We start from the raw sequence: 25305 nt of genomic DNA on the forward strand, positions 1-25305 counted from the left end.
CAATTGTGGGAGTGTACTTAGTAAAGTATGAGTACTAGATGTTTAAAAACTAGTGATTGGGTTGCCAGAATCAGTTGTGAATGATTTGTTTGTAAATGAGAAGTTTGAAAGTATTTCATTCCTGTCTGAGATAATAATGATAACTTATTTTCCTCTACTATCTTGTCACAACACAAGTGCACTTATACACTATACATTTTGCAACATTTCTGTAGGTGTGATACATATGGAATTTGGCCCTAGTTTTAAAAATAGTGTAGCGTTTGTTACAGTAGATGATAATTGCATTATCATTGTATTCCATTCTTCATTTTATACAAATTATGGACTCTAAAACTGTGCTATAAATAATTATTTTAATTTCCCAATATTTCGACCTTCATATTAAGGTCAACAGCTGGAGTATACACATATGCATACAGAGACAAGCTAAATTACATTTCACACAGTATGTTGAAGAGACAATGATTTGATCAACAGTTATTATTATTATTATTATGGGTATCTCCATGGAGTCAGTAGACTCATCATGGGAGATCCAAACTATCAAAACAATGTCTGTCATTCCTCTTCTTGAATTCATTTACAGACAAAGAACTCACAACTGAGTCAGTGCATTCCACTCATTCACCACCCTCCAACCAAAAAATCTAGTTCTCACACCCTTGTTAACCACACTTTTCCTTAATTTCCAGGGATGACTTCATGTTCTTCCATCACTATCACACAGCTGAAATATTTCCCCTGCATCAATCTTATAAAAACCTTTTAGTAATTTAAATGTTTCTATCATAACCCATCTTCTCTGTCTATCAACCAACCTCTGCAATCCAAATGCTCTCAATCTATCAATGTAGGGAGCATTTCTTACATCATTCACCAATTTAGTCACTCTCCTCTGCACCCTCTTCACAACCTTCTCATCTCCAAGGAATCCAGGTGACCAGACATGAGCATAGTAATCCAAATGTGGAAGTACCAATGCCTTATAAAGGGGAATAATAATCTATGGAAAAGATTGATGTCAACTGGGTTTTATATTGGTCAAAGGAATTTATTTGATACTAACTAAGAAATACCAACAAGTTTCGCCAACTTAGCTGTTTGGCTTTTCAGGGTGAATAAAATAGATACAAAACAACTTAAACACTAAAACTGTTCATGAAGGAATGAACCGAATAAAATTGTATTTTTTACAAACACAGAAGAACATGTGCATCACATGCATGGAGCGTGTATGATGTCAACTGTTGTTATGTAGGAACGTTCTGTAATTAGCAGCGAGATTTAACTCTGGCCTGCTTAAAGATCTTATAAGGGTCTTCCAAATATCAGCCAGAATTAATCCTTGGTTTCTATTGAGGTTTAGAATGGATTACTGTTATGGCTTCTTTTATGATTCAGAAGCAGAAATCTTCCTTTAAATAGGGCGTGGAGCTTTTGTCCCATTCTATGGTATGATTTGTCCTGGAGAAATGAAGTGCTAACCCCGAATTGTCTTCTCTGTTGTTGTTTACATCGCCTACGTGTTCTTTTTTCTGGAGGTTCTTTCTTCTAGAGGTCTGACCAATATAGTTTAATCTGCATGAACAAGGGATGTTATAGACACCAGCATATTTGAAGAAGGCATGACTGTCTTTTGGAGATCTTAAAAAATGGCAGATAGTCTTTAAAGATTTAAAAGTCATTCATAATTCATGTGGCTTGAGGAGTGTAGCAATCTTTTTGAAAACTGTCCAAAGGAATGGTGATGGTGGATTTATAATGTATTTCTTCAGATTGTGTTGTGGGGGGGTCACAGAAAAGTATCTTATGGATCATTTTTTTTGGGGGGGTAACCATTGTCTATAAGGTTTTTTGATATGTGGGATAGTTTATCTTTGAGATCTTTATCTTCTGTAGTGATGCGAGACGCCCTATTTTTTGGCATGTGTACAATGCTTAGTTTTTGAGAAATGTGGTGCGAAGATGTGAAGTGCAAGTGTCGACCTGTGTTGGTTGGTTTGTGATAGACTGCAAGACTGATATGTTCATCCATTTGTTTCTTAATTAAAGTATCCAAAATAAAATTTATTAAGGTAAATGTTATTTTGTGATGGAAGGAGTTGATCTTGGTAAGAAAATCAAAAAAGATCTTTTTCTGCGTTTTTCCATACAATAAAAATGTCATCCACATACCTTCACCACACTGTGGGTTTAGGGTCTAATTGAGACAAAATTTCATTTTCCAGTTTCTCCATAAGGAGATCTGCACAAGGGGGTGAAAGAGGGCTGCCCATTGCGAGGCCTGTTAATTGTTCGTAAATCGTTTCATTCCATAAGAAAAAATTAGATTTTAGGCAATGATGGAAAAGAGAAGTAATATCTTGAGGGAAGATGTTTCTCAAAATGCTGATTACTTCATCTACTGGAACATTCGTAAATAAGGATGTTACATCCAGGCTTGCAAGAATGACTGTTTCGGAGATTGAGGTGTTCCTCAATTTATCAACGAAATGTTGTGAATTTCTTATGTAGGTATCTGAATTACAGATATGTGCATTAAGGAGACCTGCAAGGTGTTTTGATAATAAGTATGTAGGAGAATTAATTCCATCTACTATAAAAAAAAAAATTAAATAAAAAAAATTAAAATAAAAAAAACATTGATCCATAAGATACTTTTCTGTGACCCCCCCAAAACAACAAGCTGAAGAAATACATTATAAATCCACCCCATTCCTTATGCTGGGACAGTTTCCAAAAAAGATTGCTACGCTTCTCAAGCCACGTGAAATATGAGTGAGTTTTAAACCTTTAAAGACTATTTGCCATTTTTTAAGATCTCCAAAAGACAGTCATGCCTTCTTCAAATATGTTGGTGTCTATAACATCCCCTGTTCATGCGGATTAAACTATATTGGTTAGACCTCTAGAAGTTTGAAAATCAGAAAAAAAAGAACATGTAGGAGATGTAAACAACAACAGAGAAGACAATTTGCGGTTAGCACTTCATTTCTCCAGGACAAACCATTCTATGGTTTGTCCTGGAGAAATCCACATTCCCTGGCCTATAGCAAACATCCAATGAAATAGATCTTCCTGTCAACCTCCAGCTCACACCACACTGACTCAAAACCATTGCCACTGCTTCCCTCTTTCATGTCTACATTATGTGAACATAATTCTCTTGCTATCATCATCAGCAGCACTCCCCCTCCATTCTTGTCCTTTCTATCCTTTCGAAAAACTGTATCTTTTCATTTCTATTCATGTTTGGATATCATCTTCATTCAAATAAGTTAATAGATTTAATGAAATGAAAGAAACTTTGCATTGGGTTTATATTGGCCAAGAAAAAAGCTTTTAATAGAATATTCAGATCAGTCACTTTTGGAAAACTGTGAAAGACAATTCAGTAATATGAAGACTAATCAGGCTTCATATGGATCATATATCAATAATTATTGTGTGTGACAAACTGGACAAGCAATGAAAAAAAATATACATTTATTTTTCACGGTTTTGAAATCATTGGGAAAAGCTAGTTGATGATTTGCTGCAGTAAAGGCGAGTTTATTTTAATTAGTGAGAGGTGATATTATGTGTATTTAGGTTGTATTTTGTTATTTATTTTTCATTTTGTTAGGATGGTTTCTATTTTGTTATTATGTTTGGATGAATTGTGCAGCATTGGGTTGAGTTTTAAGTTGTTTGCCAAGTTTTGTGTATTATATAATATACAAAACTTCAGGGTATTAAGAGATGTTATATGTACACCTGGGAAAATGAATACATGTGTATATATATATTGAGAGTTTGATTATGAGAAGTAAGAGAGGGTAGGTTTGTAGGAAGCAGTTCTTAATTGCTAGGTTTCCATGTAGGGATTAATGATGTCAGAAAGATGACGGACAATGAGGAGTGGCAGTATACAGGAACCAGTGAGAGGATATGAATGATATTTCATTATAACTAATTAATAATGGAATCATTTACATTAATTTAAATCTTTTTGTTTGTAGAATTTTTGGCTATGTTTCACAGCCATTTTCAATTTGATTATAGGAAAACAATTACATAAAAGAGAACATCAGTTCAGTTGAAAGTGCATGATATTATATGCACTATTGGCTATAGGGGAATAGCTCCATCTTCATTAATAGATATCCAAAAATAATTAGAATAAAATACTTTTAAATATAAACAATTAATGAATTACAATTTACAGAACACAAATTATGAATATTAGGCAGTATAACTTCCCAAAATTATGTGTCAACGATGTTGTCACACAACTACAAGAAGTTGTTCAGTTTTTTGCAGATCATGTGAAGCTTGGAAGCTTAGTAATAGTGCTGATGTTTTGTCTCTTCAAGAGGATTTGAATAAGCTGGAAAAAAGGCATGGGGGAATGTCAGTTTAATGCAACTAAATGTGAAGGGATTCTTCATTCTCACAGAGTTATACTGGAAGAAGTGGAGGAAACGAGAGATCTTGATGCGATTGTGGATAGAGATTTAAAGTTCTGGGGACATATTGCAAAGACTATGAAGACAGCTCAGAGAATTGCAGTAATGTTGAGGAGAAAATTGACCATGAGAGATAAAAGTGTGCTGGTCCCATTGTATAAAGCTTTGATCAGACCACATCTGGATTTCTGTCCTCAGATGTAATCAGCAGGATTTGATGGGAAAGAAGTAACCTCAGATAACAAAAATGATATCAGGACTGTACAACATTGATAGACTGAGGGCATGCAGACTGCAGAGTTTGGTGGATAGAATGCAAAGGGGGGGGGGGGGGGAAGTATGATTGAGACATTTAAGCTGTTGAAGGGCTATTATCGTATTAAAAGTGAGGAGATTTTTATCATGGTAGAACGAGGGAAAGGAACAAGGGCAAGAGGCTATCCCTGGAAGTTACAAAAGGATGTAGTGAGTAAAAGGATAAGTAAGTTTTTTGAATGAAGAGTGGTAGGAGCCTGGAATGCATTGCCTGGGAGGTTGGTGAACATGCAGACTGTGGACGAGTGTAAGAAGTGGTATGATAGACTTCGTGTTGACTGGTGTTAACTTCCTGCAATGAGTTGTGACTCCATGGGGATCAGGAAAATAATAATAATAATAATAATTGAGAAAGTTTAAGGCAATTATTTTTGTCAAGGTTTGGATTGTGAATGTGTGCTTCACAGCTTTTTTTGTACATTCTTTCTAGAAGAAAATAACTTTTATGTAACACTTTAGTTTTGTTCCTCTGAATCTTGTGTTTTGTAGATAATGCATGGCATGCTAAACCGTATTTGTTGGGTTCTTTAAGTGGAATGTATTCCTGGTGTTCTTCAAGATGAATTTGTTCAGAACAACCAGTCTGTCCATAATAGCATAAACCCAAGAGCAGGGGATTCTGTAAACCCCAAGATAAGAAATGGGAAGATATTTGTAGAGATGAGGAAGGTATTAAGTTTAAGAACTGGATGGAGAAAGACTTGCAAGTCATTCTGTTGAAGTATTCTTGCTATTCTTTCTGAAAGTCCTTTAACATATGGAATACAAATTCTGGTAACATTTTTGAGACAGGCTAAGATGATGACCATAATTATTGATTATTAGACAGTTCTTTATTTGGAAGAGAATCTGTAGAACATATTTTATGAGCTCTGTCTACTAGAGATTTGACTACACCATATTTCTGACAAAGGTGATGATGTCAGTTAGAATCAATGTATTTATCAGTATGAGTTGGTTTTCTATATACTGAGAAATTTAGACTATGATTTGGTTGACATAGAATGAGAATTTGCAAAAAAAAAAAAAAAAAGGAAGATGGTTGTTATCTTCTATTTCCAGTGTAAATTTGATTGCTGGGTTTATCGAATTAATATTCTCAAGAAATTCATGAAGATGGACAAGGAGGAGTTCTATATAGCAAAAACATCATCAACATATCTGTACCAAATCAATGGTTTAGGTGAAAAAACATCCAGAATATGTTGTTCAAAATGTTCCATAAAGTAATTAGCTAAAGTTGGGGAAATGGGAGATCTCATAGCTGTTTCTTCTTTCTACTTGTACAATTTGTTCTGGTAGCTGAAATATCCTGAATTAATAACGATAAAGTCAAATAATTTTACAATATTAGGAGGAAAGTCATTATGAAGTAATTCAATCATATCTGATTTTGATCATCAAAAATATACATCAAAACAGATATACTTGAAGATCTGTGGGTTGTAAGGATAATCCTGAAATTTTGTGCCTAAAATCTATTGATTTTTTTGCAGTATGGGATACTAAGGCAAGTGATGTGAAGTCATCAGCCTCTATATACGAGTTGCCCTGTCCTGACTATATTTCAGGCACAAAGTTTGTTTGCTTACACTTGGATAAAGGATTAAACCAAGTATACAATTTCTTGGTATCTTTAATTTATGAAAAACCATGGAATTGAGCTAATGTAGTTTGGCAGGCATTCTGTTTCTTTTTTTCATACAGCTGATGGTAATTTGCAGCCACCTCCTTATTTGCATTAGCACCTTCAAACATTATGTAGGCTATTTCTCTTTTTGAAATGTTCAAACCACCCAGTACTAGTATGGAATTCTTCTTTTCCATCATTGATAGCCCTTTCTTTCAAGGTTGCCAAGAGACTTAATGCTTTTGATTTAATAAGGTCAGTCCTTACTGGGATCCATTTCTCATTGCAGTCCTTGTGTTCTTCGATCCATGTAGAAAGAAGTCTCTCTAATTCAGTCTTTATAATACTTTGATTTCAAGTGGTCTGCATGCATGATGAACTTCGAGCAGCCTTACCTTTCTCTTTGTATTCAGCAGCTTTGCTTAAAATTGCCCTTATAGTTGATTCACCCATTTTTGTGTTCTTGTCCTATCTTTGCTCTTGATTCACCTTGTTCATTTTTCTTTATTATTTCAGTTTTTCTTCCAATAAGATGACTTTTCAAATCTTTTTCACACTTTTTGCTCACTAATTGTTTTACTCATGACTAAAAGTTGGGAAAATACTTTAAAATAAAAAAGTAAGGAAACATTGCAAAAGAGGCACGAGATAAGATCAGCAAAATGCCATGTAATTAGAAGATGACATAAATTTTGGCAGTAACTTTGGAACATAGTGTACATGGAAATAGTGTAGTACTGTATGCCATTAAAAATAACTTTGTAAAATGTTTTAAATTGGTAACTAAATTATTTCCTCCTGGTGAGTGATTTTTTAAAATAGCCATAAAAAATGCATAGATAGAAAATTTTTTTTAAATCTATAACATTTATTTTTAAGATGTATATAGCACACTAATCGAATTTCAGTATAGAAAAAAAAAATGATGCACTAATTGGAGACATTAATTAAGGGATTGCTGTGTGTGTGTGTGTGTGTGTGTGTGTGTGTGTGTGTGTGTGTGTGTGTGTGTGTGCGCGCGCACACGTTCCACATGATGACCTTAATATGAAGGTCAAAATGTTGGGAAATTAAAGTAATTATTTCTAACAAGGTTGTAGTCTCCATAATTTATGAAATGAATGCTGATCACCATGTCACTAAAGGAAAAGATTCTGATAAGAAGAGGAAACTAGCAGAATTGGGTCAGAAAATTTTGGAACATTATTATTATTATTATTATTTTGGGCGACTCCAGGGAGTCCTTAGACTCATCGAGGGAGGCCCTAAACGTCATGTCCACACAACTATACGACATTCTCACAGTATCTATCATACCTTGCCTTGAACTCGCTCACTGTCATAGCACTCACAACAGACTCTGGCAGCTTATTCCACTCATTTACCTATCTAAAAGTAAAGAACCCAGCTCTAACACCCCTGCTAACCACACTCTTACCCAGCTTCCATAGGTATCCCCTAGTTCTCCCACCACCAGTCCTGATCTCAAAAATATCCTCTGAATTAATCCTATAGAATCCCTTTGGCAATTTGAATGTCTCAATCATATCTCCCCTTTTCCGCCTATCAACTAGTTTCTGCAACCCACAAATCTTCAACCTGTTCTCATATGGTTCATTCCATACACCTGCTATCACCCTGGTGACTCGTCTCTGGATCCTCTCCACCTCCTCCCCATCAAGAAGGCTCACTGTCATAGCACTCACAACAGACTCTGGCAGCTTATTCCACTCATTTACCTATCTAAAAGTAAAGAACCCAGCTCTAACACCCCTGCTAACCACACTCTTACCCAGCTTCCATAGGTATCCCCTAGTTCTCCCACCACCAGTCCTGATCTCAAAAATATCCTCTGAATTAATCCTATAGAATCCCTTTGGCAATTTGAATGTCTCAATCATATCTCCCCTTTTCCGCCTATCAACTAGTTTCTGCAACCCACAAATCTTCAACCTGTTCTCATATGGTTCATTCCATACACCTGCTATCACCCTGGTGACTCGTCTCTGGATCCTCTCCACCTCCTCCCCATCAAGAAGGCTCACTGTCATAGCACTCACAACAGACTCTGGCAGCTTATTCCACTCATTTACCTATCTAAAAGTAAAGAACCCAGCTCTAACACCCCTGCTAACCACACTCTTACCCAGCTTCCATAGGTATCCCCTAGTTCTCCCACCACCAGTCCTGATCTCAAAAATATCCTCTGAATTAATCCTATAGAATCCCTTTGGCAATTTGAATGTCTCAATCATATCTCCCCTTTTCCGCCTATCAACTAGTTTCTGCAACCCACAAATCTTCAACCTGTTCTCATATGGTTCATTCCATACACCTGCTATCACCCTGGTGACTCGTCTCTGGATCCTCTCCACCTCCTCCCCATCAAGAAGGAACTAAGGTGACCAAATCTGGGCACAGTAGTCGAAAATGAATCTGGGCACAGTAGTATGAAAATGAAGGAGATAAATTTTTTTTCTTGTATCATGACAAAAAATTGATTTCATACAGAAATGTCGAGTCAAAAACAATCAATTCAGTTGTGCCATTTATCATCTGCAAAAGCAAAAAAAAAAAAAAAAAAAAGTTAAAACAGGCACTGTTGGTCAAATAAAAAAGAAAAAAAAAAGAAAAAAAAAGATGGCCACTGTCTTCTGGATCCAAAAAGGGATCTTGCTTGTGATTTTTTTTCAATGATTAACCATAATTAACTTTCATACTCGCTCTTTCCACCAAATCATCTGTCACCAGACTTGGCTGCAACTGCATTCTTCATCGTGAACATTGTGTCCTTTAAACAAATGACATCATTGCCTAACCATATTGTCACTCATTGTATCAGGCCCATAGATCTTACGTAGCTGTCAGTGAATTTCTGCAGCACTCTTGTTTTCTGCCAACAAAAACCATATCATACCATGAACCTCACAACTGGCATTATTTTTTATCACAACACTCATTATAAATTATTCAAACAAGGCAACAAGTAATAATGAAATGAAACTAAAATAGTCAACAGCTAGCTAATGAGTTGATCTTTGCTACTGTGTATGCGTGATCCCCTATCCCATATATTATTTAGCAGTAATTCTGAATTGACCTTACTTTCTGGATGTGCCTCATATATATTTAATCCCCCCCACCATGCTTTATATATATAGGACATTATGGAGGCAGCATAAGAGAAGTGGAAATAACCAATTCCATGAGGATTGCAAAGACTAGGCAAGGCAGGTGATTTGGTTGGTGAGGGTAGTTAAAGTGAGGTATGAACAGCAGTTAGCTAATGAAGCCAAAAAAGAATCCTAAGGAGTTCTTTCAATATGTAGCTAGCAAAAGAAAGAATGATTATGGAAGGATGACATTGAAGAAAATGGTATAAAGACAGCTGTTGCAGAACATGTGGTGGAGATACTTAATGAGCAGTTTATAAAGGCCCTTCAATCTTGTGAATGTGACTTCGTGGAGTGATTGAGAGCAGTTGATGATGGGGAGGAGAGACTGACTGTAAGTGAGTAAGAGGTGTATGGGGAGTTGAGCAAACTAGATGTTAATAAGGCTGTGGGACTTAATAATATATCACCACGTATTCTGAAGGAATGTGCCAGGGAGTTGATGCTGGTCTTGACATATTTTTTTTAATACGAATCTTGCACTGGGTCAAGTTCTTAAGGAGGGCAAGATTGTGCCATTTCATAAAGGAGGCAATAGAACTCAAGCATCAAACTATAGATCTATCTGTGTGTCAGGTGTTGTTGGAGAAGCTTGTGAGAACTAGGATCCAGAATTGGGTTGACAACAATGGTATTATCTTTGATGAACAGAATGAATTTGCTAAAGGGAGGTCATGTTTTAGTAATCTACTTACTTATTACAATAAGGTGACTTCTTCCTTGGACAGAGGAGAAGGATACACAGTAATATACTTAAATTTCACAAAGGCTTTTGATAGATTACCACATGATATGTTGATAGTCAAACTAGACTGGATGGGGTTGGATATTAGATTGGTGCAGTGGATTGGAGACTGGCTATCTGATAGGCTTCAACAAGTTGTGTATGGGGAGAGCGATATCCAGGAAAAGGAAAATCACTAGCAGTGTGCCTGGGCGGGGGGGGGGGGTCTGTTTTAGGGCCATTACTATTTAATTTGCATATTAATGATATTGGTGAAGATTTGGATGGAGATATTCAGTTGTTTGCAGATGATGCAAAGTTGGGATGAACCATGAAGAGTAGAAAAGATGTTGTGGCCTTACAAGAAGACTTGAATAAATTAAGTGATTGGGCACAGGAATGGGGATGTGAGTTCAATGTTGCAAAATGTAAGGTTTCAAAATTTGGAAAACAAAGATGGGATGCAGAATTTATGCTTGGTGAGGATATATGTCAGAGGTGTAGGAAATAAGAGATCTGGGGGGTGATAGTGGATAAGGATCTGAAATTTAGGGGGAACACATAGCCAAAATTGTGAAGGCACCACAAAGGCTTCTGGGAATGATGCAGAATACACTGACTTGTAGAAGTAGGGAGATTCTTGTGCCCAGATTGGGTCACCTGGTTTTCAGAAGGACGAAGAGATATTGTAAGGGGTCCAGAGGTGACTGACTAAGGTAGTTTCTAACTTCTGGAATGTCGAGAGTGAGGAAAGATTGAGAACATGCAATTTGCAGAGTCTGGTAGACAGGAGGAAGAGGGGAGATATGATAGAGACCTACAAGTTAATAAGGGGTTGTTATAGGATCAATGCTGGGGAGGTTCTACAGAAAATATTGGGAGATTAGGGGAGAACCATAGGTCATTCCTGGAAACTGTATAAAGAGGGTGTGAGTAGGGGAGTGAGAAGCAGGTTTTTTTCATGCAAAGTTGTGAATGATTGGAATGCCTTGCCTGAGAGTGTGGTGTCTGCAGAGAATTTGAATGTCTTTAAAGCACGGTGTGAGGAGCCATGTGTATGATAGAAGGACCTCCAAGATGAGTCTTTGACTCCATGGGGAATCATTTGAAATTGCATTAGATCCTGGCTAAATATAAATCCATCTAATCTAAATTTGTCTAAATATAAATCCAAGTATCAGCTTGTCTGAATACATCATAGCCACCATTAGACATAAACATGCACAACATGATGACCAATGCAACACATAATTAGAAATATTTTTTAAAACATCAGTTCCTTGTTTAGCTACATAGTGGTTGTCACCTTTGTTAGTCTATACTGTTTGTCTACTAGTTTTTATGTTTATACCTATGTAATTGGGATGAAACATCATGTTGTTAATTAAAATAATTGTTTCCATTTTATTCCAGTTTTCTGCCATATAAACTCTTACATATTCATGAATCAGCAGTCTTATTGCCTTATCCATGCCATTCTTGTGGAATGTCATACATTCACTGTACACAAATAATTGTTTTTCTTGTATATGTCTCTGCAAGCAATTCTTGATGCAGATATCTTATTTTAATATTAGTGGTAAATTTAGCATTTTTTTATTTTTATTAAACCTACTCCGTGCCATAAACTTTTACATTTTACTAATGCGCTTTGTTCTCCTTTGCCTTTAGGCTATGTTTCTTTACAGTAATGTTAATTACCGTGTTCTCTGTTCCCACAGTTTCCTAATAGTACCATGTGACTGGCCGGTGAGCGGAACACTTTGTACCATTTGTCCAGTTCTTTCTTGCTTCATCTAGCTTCAGTTCTCATTGTACGTTTCCATTCTGATGATGTGATGAAATAAATTCTTTATTTCATTACATAATTTATACATGTATAGTTTTTTATGAAATATGTTACCTGATTATGTAAAAAAATAAATAACACTACAAAAATATTATTATTATTATTATGTGACACCTCCAAAGAGTTCAAGGACTCATTGTGAGAGGCCACAATACTCCGTTACACAGCTCACTGTCTCCTCTACTTAATCCTCTAACGACGCTACTACCATTAACACACAGTACCATATACTGTCCACCACAGCAGTATTTTTTGTCTGTAAATTGTGTGTTCTCATGACTGATTTGTCTGTATTTGGGATGAAAAACTCAAGTTTCCAGAAGAAAAATCCTGCTACCTCCATATAAGATTGGTTAACTCACCTTCAATTGAAAAAATCCCATATTAAGATTCTCCTCGTCACAACAAGAATCAGTCAGTTTTTTTTCAATCGAAGGGCATTGTTCCATTGCTCTTCCAATTGCACTGCAGAGGCTTTAAAATTAATATAAATATATAATATAATATAATATAATATAAAATTAACAAAATGGGAGAAAAAAATCTCTAGTTCATCTATAGTCCTAATGCATTATAGCTTTACAACCTTCTGTGGGTGGGAGTTATATGAAAAGATAATTAAAAATAAAAATGTCATGCTATCATAATATCCTGTATTTTTCTTGAGAGGAATACAAGATATTATGATATGGATACATGTCAGGAATTTGAGGGTGATATGATGATAATGTTTACCTTTGTTGACTTCTGCTGTTATACTTTCACGTTCATTATTTGTTCTTTACATGTAAATTTTTTTTCTTTTTGTTAGTAATAGTCACTCCTCCACTAACACGTTTTTCACTCAACCTGGACACTTCTGATACTTGCTTTCAAACTCTTCTGACTCTCTCTCACTAATCTCACTTTTTTCCCCCATAAATCTTTCATTTTCATAATATATGCATCTCACACAAGGGATTTTGTTAGATGTATTATATGAAAACTCACCAGAAAACAGGAAAGTTAATTACATAATTATAAACAAAATTGGCTGCATAAAATATTAAAATATTTTGGCTCCAATGTATGACAAACAATGACTTATATAAACTGACTGAGCAAAAATTATCACCTATGACATAAAAAAAAATGCAGATGAAAATGGATCGGATATACACTATTGAGAATGGACAGCAGAAAGAGAGAGAGATTCCAAGAGTAACTTTGACATGGATCTCAGAAGAAAATAGGGAAAAGGAATTGCCCCAAATTAACTTGACATAAAATATAAAGGAAAGTGAGTGGCTGGCTAGCTGGGAAAGCTGGAGAGAAGCTGAATTGGTGGACAAGACAAAGGTATCTGGAAGAAACAGATCTCAGCCTTATGTGCCATGAGGCATGAAGAGGATCCCCACGCCCGTATATATCAAAAATCTGCACTTTATTCCATAAGCTTAAACATTGTGATTTTCTCTTGAATTCACAACCACTGTTAAAAATCAAATTAACTGTGGTTGTGAGGACATGGGTGAAACTCTCCAAGATATGGAAACTAGTTTTAAGGATTTCTCTCCAACAACTGAGGCTACTCACTGTCATATAGATGGCACCTTTCTATTCTTCTGAGGTTTAAAGTATAATTCTGAAAACACCCACTTTCTTTTGCTTGCTCCATTTATATATTTTCTCTTTTTAATACAAAATAGTAACAGCTTTAAATATTTACTTCCATTTCTATTAAATTTATAACATGCTTTTTAACCAGCACTTAAGCCAATATATATAATCTTGAAACAGGTAGTATTTCTAGAAGGAAAAAGGAGAACTTTGAGATTGGACGTGAATGAACTTGAGGTATTCAGAATATCGAGTATCTAGATGTTGATAAGACTGTGGGATTGGTTGAAATTTCATTGTGTAATAATATACGTGATTACAATGAAATCTCATTCAGAGAATGTTCTGGAGGAGACTGTGCTCATCCATAGATGGATGAGCACAGTCTGAGAATCCTTACTTTTGGAGGTCTATAAGTGGAATGGAAAGAACTTGAAATAGTACCACTACACAAAGTAGAACAAAAACAGATACACAGATATGTCTGCTTTTGTAAACTCCGGGCTAACTGGTTTGTAATTTATTACAGACTAGTTTATATCTCTGGAGTGCAGAGTAAAGCTTAGAGAAGTTGATTATTAGATAGTTGGCAACTTGGTTCTTTGTAAGATCCTACTAGTCTGTTAAGGCAGTGTTTTTCAAATTGCAGGTCACTGTGCATTAGTGTGTCCTGAAATCAATTTAGTGCACTGTGATCAGCATTTGTTTTAATGAAAAATATAATAGAAAATATCAGAGTAGATCTCACAGATTTCATAGCTTTGAAAACACTTTGATTTGATTTTGTACAAGTGTTCAAATCTAATTATAAAACACAGGATCCACACTTATGAAAATATTATTTAATGTGTCCAATTGGTGGTATGGTGAAGCCAAATATCTTTGTGACATTTGCATTCACTAGAGCCGTCTTGTGGCATTTGTTGTTAAAAGTATTTAAAAAAATTCCATATAGCTAACAGGCCAATTCACTTATTTATTTGATGCTATCACTTTCTTGGCCTTCAGTTCTTCTTTTTTTTCCATTTATTTTATATCTGGATAATGTATAATGGTTGAACAAAGGAAAGATAATTATTATAGGTGATTTTAATTGTGGCAGTATACATTGGAGTGAAGAGATAACATTTGGGAATAGGAAAATGAATTTCTTGAGTTCTTGAGAGATAACTATCTCAGGCAGCACATAAAGGAGGGCAGACGAGGATCAAGAGTTTTAGATCTGATCATTACATCAGAGGATGTAATTGTGAGTGGGGTTTCACATTTTCCTCCAGTTCATGAGAGTAATCATGAAGTGATCACATGGATTGTGGCTAGCCATATGCAGACTTCTGTGAGGAAAGGATATATGGATAGGGGGATGGTTGACGGAGAGATATCAGAGAGTAATATATTCAGGAGTAGAGTCCAAAAGAAGGCCTGTGACTAGTGGCATGCCTCAGGGTTCTGTTCTTGGACTGCTACTGTTTAATTTGTTCATTAACAATATAGGAAAGGATCTGAGAGGAACTGTTCAGTTATTTGCCGATTATGCAAAGTTGGGTACAGCAATAGTTAATACAGATGATGTCAAAATTTTGCAGGATGATTTGGATAGATTGGCAGACTGCAAAGGAAAATGGATGTCAGTTTATTGTAGCAAAATGTAAGGTTATGCATTTTGGGTAGAAAAGGTATATTAGCTGTATACCACATTGGTGGAACTGTACTCCAGGAAATTCATGAAGCCAGAAACTTAGGGGTGTTAGTGGATAGGGAGTTAAAGTTTAGGGATCACATAGCAAAAGTGATTAAAGTAGCTCATCAGGTTACTGAAGAATACTTTGAGGAGCAGAGACAACGAGGCCATCATGGAAACTGAGTAAGAGTGTGTTTAGCAAGAGTGTTCAAACTAGGTTTTTTGCTTTGAGAGTGGTGAATGAGTGGAATATGTTGCCAGAGTCTCTTGTGGGTGCCATGACTGTGAATGTATTCCAAAGGCCAAAAGGTAGGTGTAATATGGTAGGTATAAAATGGATGAATGAGGAGCTTAAGCATGAAATCTGGAAGAAGATACTTTGGAAGCAGTACAAGATGAATAATGATAATAATCAATTACATGAAGAGTATAAAGAACAAGCCAGGAGAGTGACTCAGTCAGTATAAAAAACAGAAGTGCAGTATGAGCAAGAATTGGCAAATCGGGCAAAGAAAAACTATGGAGTTTTTTTTAGATATGTAGCATGTAGAAGGAAGAATGATCACATTAAGATGATTATAATGGATGAAAGTGGTAAAATGGTATCTACTACAAAAGACATTGTTGAGGTATTCAGTGATCATTTAATTCAATGATCAATTTAGATTCCACCCGGATCAGGATGATCCGGGTGGAATCATGAGGAACTTTAAGTGTGGAGGACATAAAAGAGGATGGCATAATTTTGAGTGAGCAGGAGATATTTGAAGAAATAAATAAACATACTGTCAATAAAGCGATCAGATTTGCTGACATATCACCACACATCTTAAGGGAATGTTCCAGAGAATTGGCAGTAGCATTGGCATGCATGTTTAATAAGAGTCTTATAACAGCACAGGTTCTAAGGGAGTGGAAGGAAGATAAAATTGTTCTACCATATAAAGCTGGTGATAAGGCTGTGGCTTCAAATTAGAGACTAATCTCTATATCTGGAGTTGTGGTGATAAGTAGGATACAGAAATGAGTTGATAACTGCAGTATTCTCTGTGGTTATCAGCATAGGTTTGTTAAAGGGAGATTATGTTTTACTAAGTTATGTACTGTAACAAGATGACAAACACCTTGGACAGGAGAGATGCATATACAGTGTTGTACTGGATTTTGCAAAAGCTTTTGATAGACTGCCACATGATAATCTGGTAAATAAATTGAACCAGATGGAATTAGATAACAGACTTCTGAGTTTGATCAGTGACTGGCTGTCAGATAGGTATCAGAAAGTTGTATATGGGAGGGTGCAGTATTCTGAAAGAGGAAGATGTTCCACAGGGGTCAGTTTTTGGACCACTGTTGTTCAGTGTATATGTTAATGATATTGGTTTAAATGGGTTTAATTAGTGATATGCAGCTGTTTGCAGATTATGCAAAATTGGGGAGAGTAATGCAGAGTCAAGCTGATGTTATGGCCTTACAGGAGGACTTGAATAGATTGAATGAATAGGCAGGTAAATGGAACTGTCAGTTCAATGTTGCAAAGTGTAAGGTTTTCAGATTTAGTAAGTGACGATGGGATGCAAAGTGCACACTTGGTGGGGAAACTTTAAAGGAAGTAGAGGAGATGAGAGATCTAGGAGTGATGGTGGATGACCTGAAATTCATTGGTCACATTGCACAATTTGGGAAGACATTACATCGGATAATGGCAATGATGCAGAGGATCCTGACATGCAGAAATAGAGAGGTAACGATGCCATTGTCCGATGTCACGTCTTCACAACTTGTGATGAGGCTTTATACAGATTATTGTGTGTGCACAATAATCTGTATAAGGCCTTGATCAGGTCTCATATAGATTATTGTGCACAGATTTGGTTGCTAGGTTTTGATGGTGTGATGATGTGTTGGAAAGGGTCCACAGAAGATTCACAAAGGTGGTCAGTGGCCTTTGGAATGTGGATTACAAGATTGAGAGAATGTAATTTGCAATACCTCATGAATAGGAAGAAGGGGGGGGGGATATGATTGAGACAAATCATTGCTGGAAACTGTATAAGGAGGGTGAGAGCAGAGGAGTGAGGAGAAGGTTCTTTGTATGGAGAGTGGTTGGTTAGCATTGTGTGCTAACCAACCATTATATACCTCCCATGATGAGTCTCTGACTCCATGGAGTTCAGATGATGATAATAATAATAATAATGCTGGCCTGGTTGGCTGAGTGGCTAGCATATCCACTCTCCAGCCAAAAGGCTGTGGGTTCAAATCCTGCCTTGAGCATGAATGTTTGTGATTGTCTGTGAGAATAGTAATAGTAGTGGTGGCCACGGTAGATGGCGTTAGCATAGATGATGAAGGTAATTGTGGTTGGTGGAGATGGAGAGTTGTAGAGTAGGTGCCCTCCCTCAATGAGTCTTTGGACTCCCTAGAGGTGTACATAATAATAATATTTTGGGGAGTTTGCTGTTGTCCATCCAATTTAGATAATCTGTTCATTTTTATTTATATTTGCTTATATAATAATTAATTGGTTTTACATTCAAAGATTGAAATTTTTTATATTTGTTTTATGGTCCCATTTGGTTTATCCAGTTATTCTACTGAGAAATTTCATTTCTACTGTTTGAATTCATTTTTCATCTTTTGTTTTTAGAGATGCCTTAAATATATTATTTTTGTGTCATTGACTTTAACAAAATTTGTTATTTTAACTTATGGATCTGAGAGCTGGGTCAGAAGTAAAACACTTGACCAAAGACTAGAGACCGCAGATATGAGAGTCCTGAGAAAGATTAGAGGCGTGAACAGATGGCATCAATGGCAATATCATATTAAAAACAAGGATATTAGGAAAGAACTTGACATTGTCAGCATCCAGGAATGCATTAGCAGAGCTACTCTCAGGTGGTATGGTCACTAAACAGAATGGGCAAGGAAAGCTTAGCAAAACAAGTGTTCTCAGCCAGGTGGGCAGGAAAACGACCCAGACCAAGATATAGGTGGATTGATATGGTACAATGTTCCTTAGACGATAGAAACATAAGATCTGATAATGATAATATTGGAGTCTTGACAAGTAACAGACTGATTTGGAGGAAAATTGTAGATAGGAAGTTAGTAATGATGTAAATTTTTCATGTAGTACTATCATATCCTGTACACCCCTTGAGGGTACATGTCAGGAATTTGATGATGATGTTATTTTAATGTCTATCTTTTTCATCTTCATATGATAAATTACATCCTAAGTATCTGGAAGTATTTACTTGTTTTAATATTAAATGCTATAATTTAGAGGAAACTTGTTGATATGAGATAAGTAATGATGAAAACATAATCATGAATACTGTACTGTCATAGTAGCCTGCACACATCCTTGAGGGTACATATTAGGAAATTGATGATGATGATAAAATCATATTGAATATTAACTTTGTTACATTTTTGTTTTTAATTTATTATATGTAGTAAGGGGATATATTGATTCCTGAATCTTTTGTTGAAGTTTAGTGATATATATTATTATTATTTCAGTAACCTTCATGGAGTCAATAGACTCATTGCTCACTCAAACAGCAACATGTCTATCATAATGAACTTTGAAGTTATTTACAATCCCTGCATTCGCAGTGCACTCCAGCAGCTATGCATTCCTCACTCCAGTTATGCTTTCCTAACCTCACACCTTTCTTCATCACATATTTATACAACTTTCCTGAATGGCTTCTTGTTTTTCCCATCTTAATATCCACTCTTTGTATAATCCCTTCTGTATTAATCTGGTAGAATCCCTTAACTAACTTGAAGTTCTCTATCATATCTCCTCTTTTCCTCCTATCCACCAAACTGTAATCCACATTCTTTCAATGTATGTATGTATATAATGGGTCATGATGTAAAATGTATTTCTTATTGTGGGTTATGGTCCAAAACGTTTGACAAACACTATGTTAAGGGATAATTAGGTTTTAGTAATCTAGTAACATCATGTAATAGAGTAATGGCAGAAGTTGATAAGGGGAAACATAGATGCAAAGTTATCTGATAGATTGCAGATGTCATGTTTATTGCATATACTACAAAAAAATAAAAATAAAGGATTAGATAATCGTCAAATTAATGGATTGGATAAACAGAGGGTGTATCCCTCTGTGATGAGTTCTTTCATTCTGTGGGAATGTTTTAATAGTAATAACAATAATAAAGAATTTGGAATAAAGTGTATCAGTTATAAAATTCAATTTGAAGTTTAAATGATGTGGATATATATATATGTATGTAGGAAGATTGATTTACTCAGTTGATATACATTTTTTAAAAATATTGAATGACTAGAAACCAAGAAAAATGAAAACAAAGTTTAATAGCACAACTAGTTTCAACTTGTATCAGCCTTCTTCAGGTGCACATTAGAAAAGAAATACCAGTAAAACATAGAAAAAATAACTGTAAACATCATGGAAAGTTAGTGTATATATATATTCAACGTTGAAACATTGAAGTCTGCTTATTCAAAACTGTTCTCTCGTTGGCTTCATTGTTGGGTGTATGCATGCGTATAGCATCTCACGAACACTGGTATTTGATCGTAGCACAATGACAGTCTGAAAGGTTGTAAAACTCAGGTTGTTGTTGAGATGTAGGGGTTTAGAATGATTTCTTTTGATTCTATTATCTTTCTTTCTAATTCATCGTGGCAACGGAAAATGTTATTAGACTTGTCCCATAGGACTGTATGGCTAAGGTTTTCTTCATTAGAATCGGCTGAGAACAGAACATGACTAGACAAAGTACTGGCTTGCGTTCTCCTGTAACTGACGTCTCTCTTATGTTCTTCAGTGCATAACTCGATCAATTTCTCTATTTGGCCAAAGTATGGTATATCACAGTTGCACCAAATCTGGTAAACACCAGGATATTTAAGGTTGTGATGTCTAGGTTTCGGATGACTCACTAAGGAGCAGATTTTCAGAAGAGGAGTAAATAAAGTTCTTATGTTGTATTTCCTAAAAACCTTGGCCAGTTTGAGTGAGACAGAGCTTATGTATGGTATAGAAATATTACCTTTCACCCTATTGCTCTCTTCATTATTGCGAGCTGGTGGATTTAATAGGAATTTGTGAATAACCATTTAGTTGAAAAGTAGAAATGAGAAAATTGAGTTCTTTATTAAGTTCTATCTCATCATCAAGAAGAGAGTGAGCATGATGTTCTAGTGTAGAAATGATTCCAAACTTTTGAGGAGGATAACGATGGGATTGACCGTAGAGGTAGCTTTTCTGTAAATTGAGATTTTTAATTTCTCTGAGGAATGGGTCAGTTTGATGTCCATAAAGGGAAGAGAACCATTAGCTTCAAACTCAGCTATAAATTTTATGTTCGGATGTTGATTATTTAGATGTTCTAGGAAGTTCAGGAGAGATTCACAGCCATGGCTCCAGATCAGGAAAACATCATCAATACATCTTTTCCAAATTCTTGGTTTTAAAGGATAAGAAGAGATGGCTTTAACTTCCAGATCTTCTAAATAGATGTTTGCAAGTACAGGTGACAACAGATACCCATTGCAAGGCCATAATTTTGTTTATAGATGGTGTCCTGAAACTTCAAGTATCCTGAGTGGATGCAACGAGTAAGTAACGCCATGATCTTTTTAGATAATTTATCTTTGAGTAGTACAAGAACTTCGTCCATAGGAACATTGGTAAATAAGGAGACTATATCAAAACTAGCCATTATTTCATCTTCCTTAATAATAATATCTTTTTTTACATGAAACAAAATCTGCAGAGTTTTTACGATGATTTACCGGAAAACCATTTGAGAAATTTAGCCAGATATTTTGAAAGGAAGATTTATTATTAAGGAAGATGAAATCGTGGCTAGTTTTGATATAACGAGAGAACAGTTTTGAATGCACAGACATCAACGTTGAATATATATACACTAACTTTCTGTGATGTTTACAATTATTTCCTCTATGTTTTACTGGTTATTTCTTTTTTAATGTGCACCTGAAGAAGGCTGATACAAACTGAAACTAGTTGTGCTATTAAACTTTGTTTTCATTTTTCTCGTTTTTAGTCATTCAATATTTAAAATATATATATATATTATGTGTGTGTGTGTGTGTGTGTGTGTGTGTGTGTGTGTGTGTGTGTGTGTGTGTGTGTGTGTGTAAATTCATATTATGGGATTTATGTTATTAGTAATTTCAGCATGTAGTGTGTTTGGGTTAAAACATCCTAAACATATAGGCCAAATATAAAATATATTTGCTATCATTATGTTAGTTCTGAACTGTAAAAATAAATAAATTAAATAATATATATATTGATTTTAATGTCCAACATCATTATAGGCACAAACATGGTCATCCATATGTTGAAAATGGAGAACGATTGGGTTTAACAGCTCTTATACTTCGTACTATTCATCGTAATGGGCATTTGCCCCGAGGTAAAGGTGAATATATTTTCTGAAGACTTCCTTTTTTGTAGTTTTTACTTATTGAATATATGAAGGTTTTTATATCAGACAGAATATTTATATTAGAATCAGTTTTATAAATTTCTAATTAAGTAAACATTGAATTTAATTGCATTAGATGAAATTATATAAACATGCATTGAAGAAAAAAAAGCAGATTAACTTGAATGTGATTGTACATAGATTATATTCTCTTTCTCTTCTTCCAAAATTAGATTACATTGTAGAACATCATCTCATGTAAACTGGAATAACACTACAAGAAAGTGGAAAAAACCCTTTCTTTTGATAATAAGTTTTGATGATAATTTATTATTTTTATTCTCTCTTGTTCTCAATTTTTAAGAAGTGGATTTATTTATTATTACTGTCATAACTGCAGCTTGCCTCAATATCAATATTTTTCTGTCTTTATTATTATTATGTGACACCTCCAGGGAGTCCAAAACTCATCGAGGGAGGACACCTACTCTACAACTCTCTGTCTCCACCACTCAAATCCACCAACTGCAACCAACCACAACTACACCAATGCCATCTACTGCCCATCACCACCACCACTAGTATTTCCACAGACAATCACAAACATCCATGCCCACGGTGGGATTCGAACCTGCAGCCTTTTGGCTGGAGAGCAGATACACTAACCACCCGACCAACCAGGCCAGCTTTATAATTAATATTCTCAAGTCTTTGTGTTATTTTGTTTACTCATTTCTGAGTCCTGTTTTGTTACTCTGCTGAAATTTAGTTCAGGATGGTAATTGTACTCGTTCAAGAAAATCTAATGTTTTTTAATAATCTCTGGGGAGTTGCATTATTATTGATGAATATTAAGACTTGATGATTCCCAAATGATGCAATCAATGTAAAGTGCTAATGGAATGGCATATGCTTTATCACAATTGTATTATAGCTCCAGTGAAAAAATGAACAAAATATATTTTTCACTTCTTTACTAACTGATCCTTATACAGCTTCCAGAGATGATCTTCCATTCTCTCATTACCTGTTTCCCTCAGCAATACTTCCTGTATTCATCTGATAGACTTCTTTCACCAACTTGTGTCTTAGTCCTTTCATTTGGTCTCCTGTCTTTTAAGTTCTATAAAGCAATGTTTTTTTGTGGGTCATGTTTTTTTGTGGGTCATGAAATCAATATAGTTGGTCACAACCAGCATATTTTTTTAAAAATGAAATAGAATAGAAAATATCAGAGCTGATCTCACAGATTTCATAGCTCAAACACATTGATTTGATTTTGTACGAGGGTTCAAATCTAACTATAAAATATAAATGGATACCATGCTTATGTAAATATTGTTTACATTCACTAACACACCAAATAAGTGGTGGTGGTGGTGAGAGAGGGAGTTTGTGATGCTTACCTTCACTGGTGACCTCTCACTGCATCTATTTTTATAAGTATTTTTTTAAAAAATCCATTTACTATACATAATAAATAACGGAAAAACTCACGTAGAAATATTATTTAATAGTATAATTTTCGCCTGTGTGTCACAGGCATCTTCAGTACAATTAGGCACAAAAATTAAACACTAACTGACAATTCCAAAAAGCACCACCTAAGTAGCTGGTGTAAGATAACTAAAAAGGTCAATAACTTTCCTAAAAAAAAAAAAAAAAAAAAAAAAAAAAAAAAATTTAATACAATAAAAAGTTAGGGAAGATTAGCTGATTTGTAAAGTACTATCTCCCATAAAGGGGATAGACGTAAGCCGTCGGATCTGTTTAAGTTAGGAGAATGAAATAGAGTTTCACATGCTTCTTTATAAAGGCGTTCCATGAGAAACTGACTTTTGTGAAGAACTTTTGTCTTTCTCCAATGAACTCTGTGTCTAGTGAAGATGGCATGTTCTGCAAGTCCAGACTTTTCAGGTTTAAAGTATTCAATATAAGATTGGTGTTCTTCTAGCCGAATGGAGGCAGATCTTCCCGTTTGTCCGAAATAACATAATCCACAAGAACACGGAATCTGGTAGACACCTGGATGATTAAGATGTGGAAGCTTGTCCTTTGGAGAAGCGAGAAAGGTGGAGATTTTTTATATAAGTATCAGTTCTTCTAGTTGAAGAGGAGAGTAAATTAGATAAAAATTTTGAGATTTTGTAAGTTGGGCAACCTATACAATCCACGACTGGTCTTAACGGAATGCCTGGTTTATGAACTTTTGGAAGACCATACAATCTAGGTGGACGACCGAAGAAGGTTTTAAGTTTTTTCTTTTGATCTTCATTCCATGTAGATACATACACATACTCTCCTCTTCAACTAGAAGAACTGATACTTATATAAAAAATACTTTGGATTTTAAAAATAAAATTTCAGATCTTCATTTGGACGTTTCTGATATCATGATCAGTTTAGATGTTGTTTCTTTATTTACAAATGTGCCTCTTTCGGAAAGTATTGAATTACTACAACAGGAATTTCCTTCAGACATTGTAAACTTATTTGATTTTGTAATAAATTCTGGTTATTTTTCTTTTAAAAATAAGTTGTATCAACAAATTGAAGGAACAGCAATGGGTAATCCTCTCTCTCCTGCTATCTCCAATTTCTTTATGGAACATTTTGAACAACGTATCTTTGACAACATTTCTCCCAGACCTACTCATTGGTTCAGATATGTCGATGACATTTTTGCTGTATGGAATGGCTCTTCTGATGAACTTCAACAATTTCTCACTAAGTTAAACGCATTTCATCCTAGGATCAAGTTTACCCTAGAAGTAGAATCAAATAAGCAGTTAGCCTTTTTAGATCTTCTAATTCTTCGCCAACCAGATGGTAACCTACATTTCTCAGTTTATAGAAAGAAGACTCATACAGGCCATTATATCCATGCGGAATCTCATCACCATCCCAGTCAAAAGGCAGGAACTATTAAAACACTGGTTCATCGGGCCCACTCCTTTTGTTCTACAGACGATCTTTTACAGAAAGAAATACGATATATAACTTCTTCCTTTCTATCTAATGGCTATAAGAATTGCTTCATTAAAAGAACTTTGAGTAGATTTAATATGTCTCCCTCTTCAAACACAGAGGAAATAACGCGCATTACCATCCCTTATATACAAGGCATCAGTGAACGTATAGCAAAAATTTTAAAACCACTGAATATTTTTGTTGCCTTTCGACCGTTTAGAAAAATCTCCACCTTTCTCGCTTCTCCAAAGGACAAGCTTCCACATCTTAATCATCCAGGTGTCTACCAGATTCCGTGTTCTTGTGGATTATGTTATTTCAGACAAACGGGAAGATCTGCCTCCATTCGGCTAGAAGAACACCAATCTTATATTGAATACTTTAAACCTGAAAAGTCTGGACTTGCAGAACATGCCATCTTCACTAGACACAGAGTTCATTGGAG

General features: G+C 35.3%; 1 protein-coding gene across 1 annotated transcript in view; it reads left to right on the top strand.

The window, feature by feature from the left end:
- The window catches only part of LOC150095530 (receptor-type tyrosine-protein phosphatase epsilon-like), an 858461-nt gene that overhangs the window by 591464 nt on the left and 241692 nt on the right, over positions 1–25305 (top strand). Inside the window, exon 10 of the mRNA XM_090410701.1 lies at positions 21781–21884. Within this exon, the coding sequence (XP_090266827.1) occupies positions 21781–21884 (104 nt within the window). The remainder of the gene's footprint in view (positions 1–21780; positions 21885–25305) is intronic.

This window comes from Typopeltis vanoorti, chromosome 20 (assembly GCF_054136105.1).
Source record: "Typopeltis vanoorti isolate ZY-2024b chromosome 20, IOZ_Tvanoo_1.0, whole genome shotgun sequence".
NCBI lineage: Eukaryota > Metazoa > Arthropoda > Arachnida > Uropygi > Thelyphonidae > Typopeltis > Typopeltis vanoorti.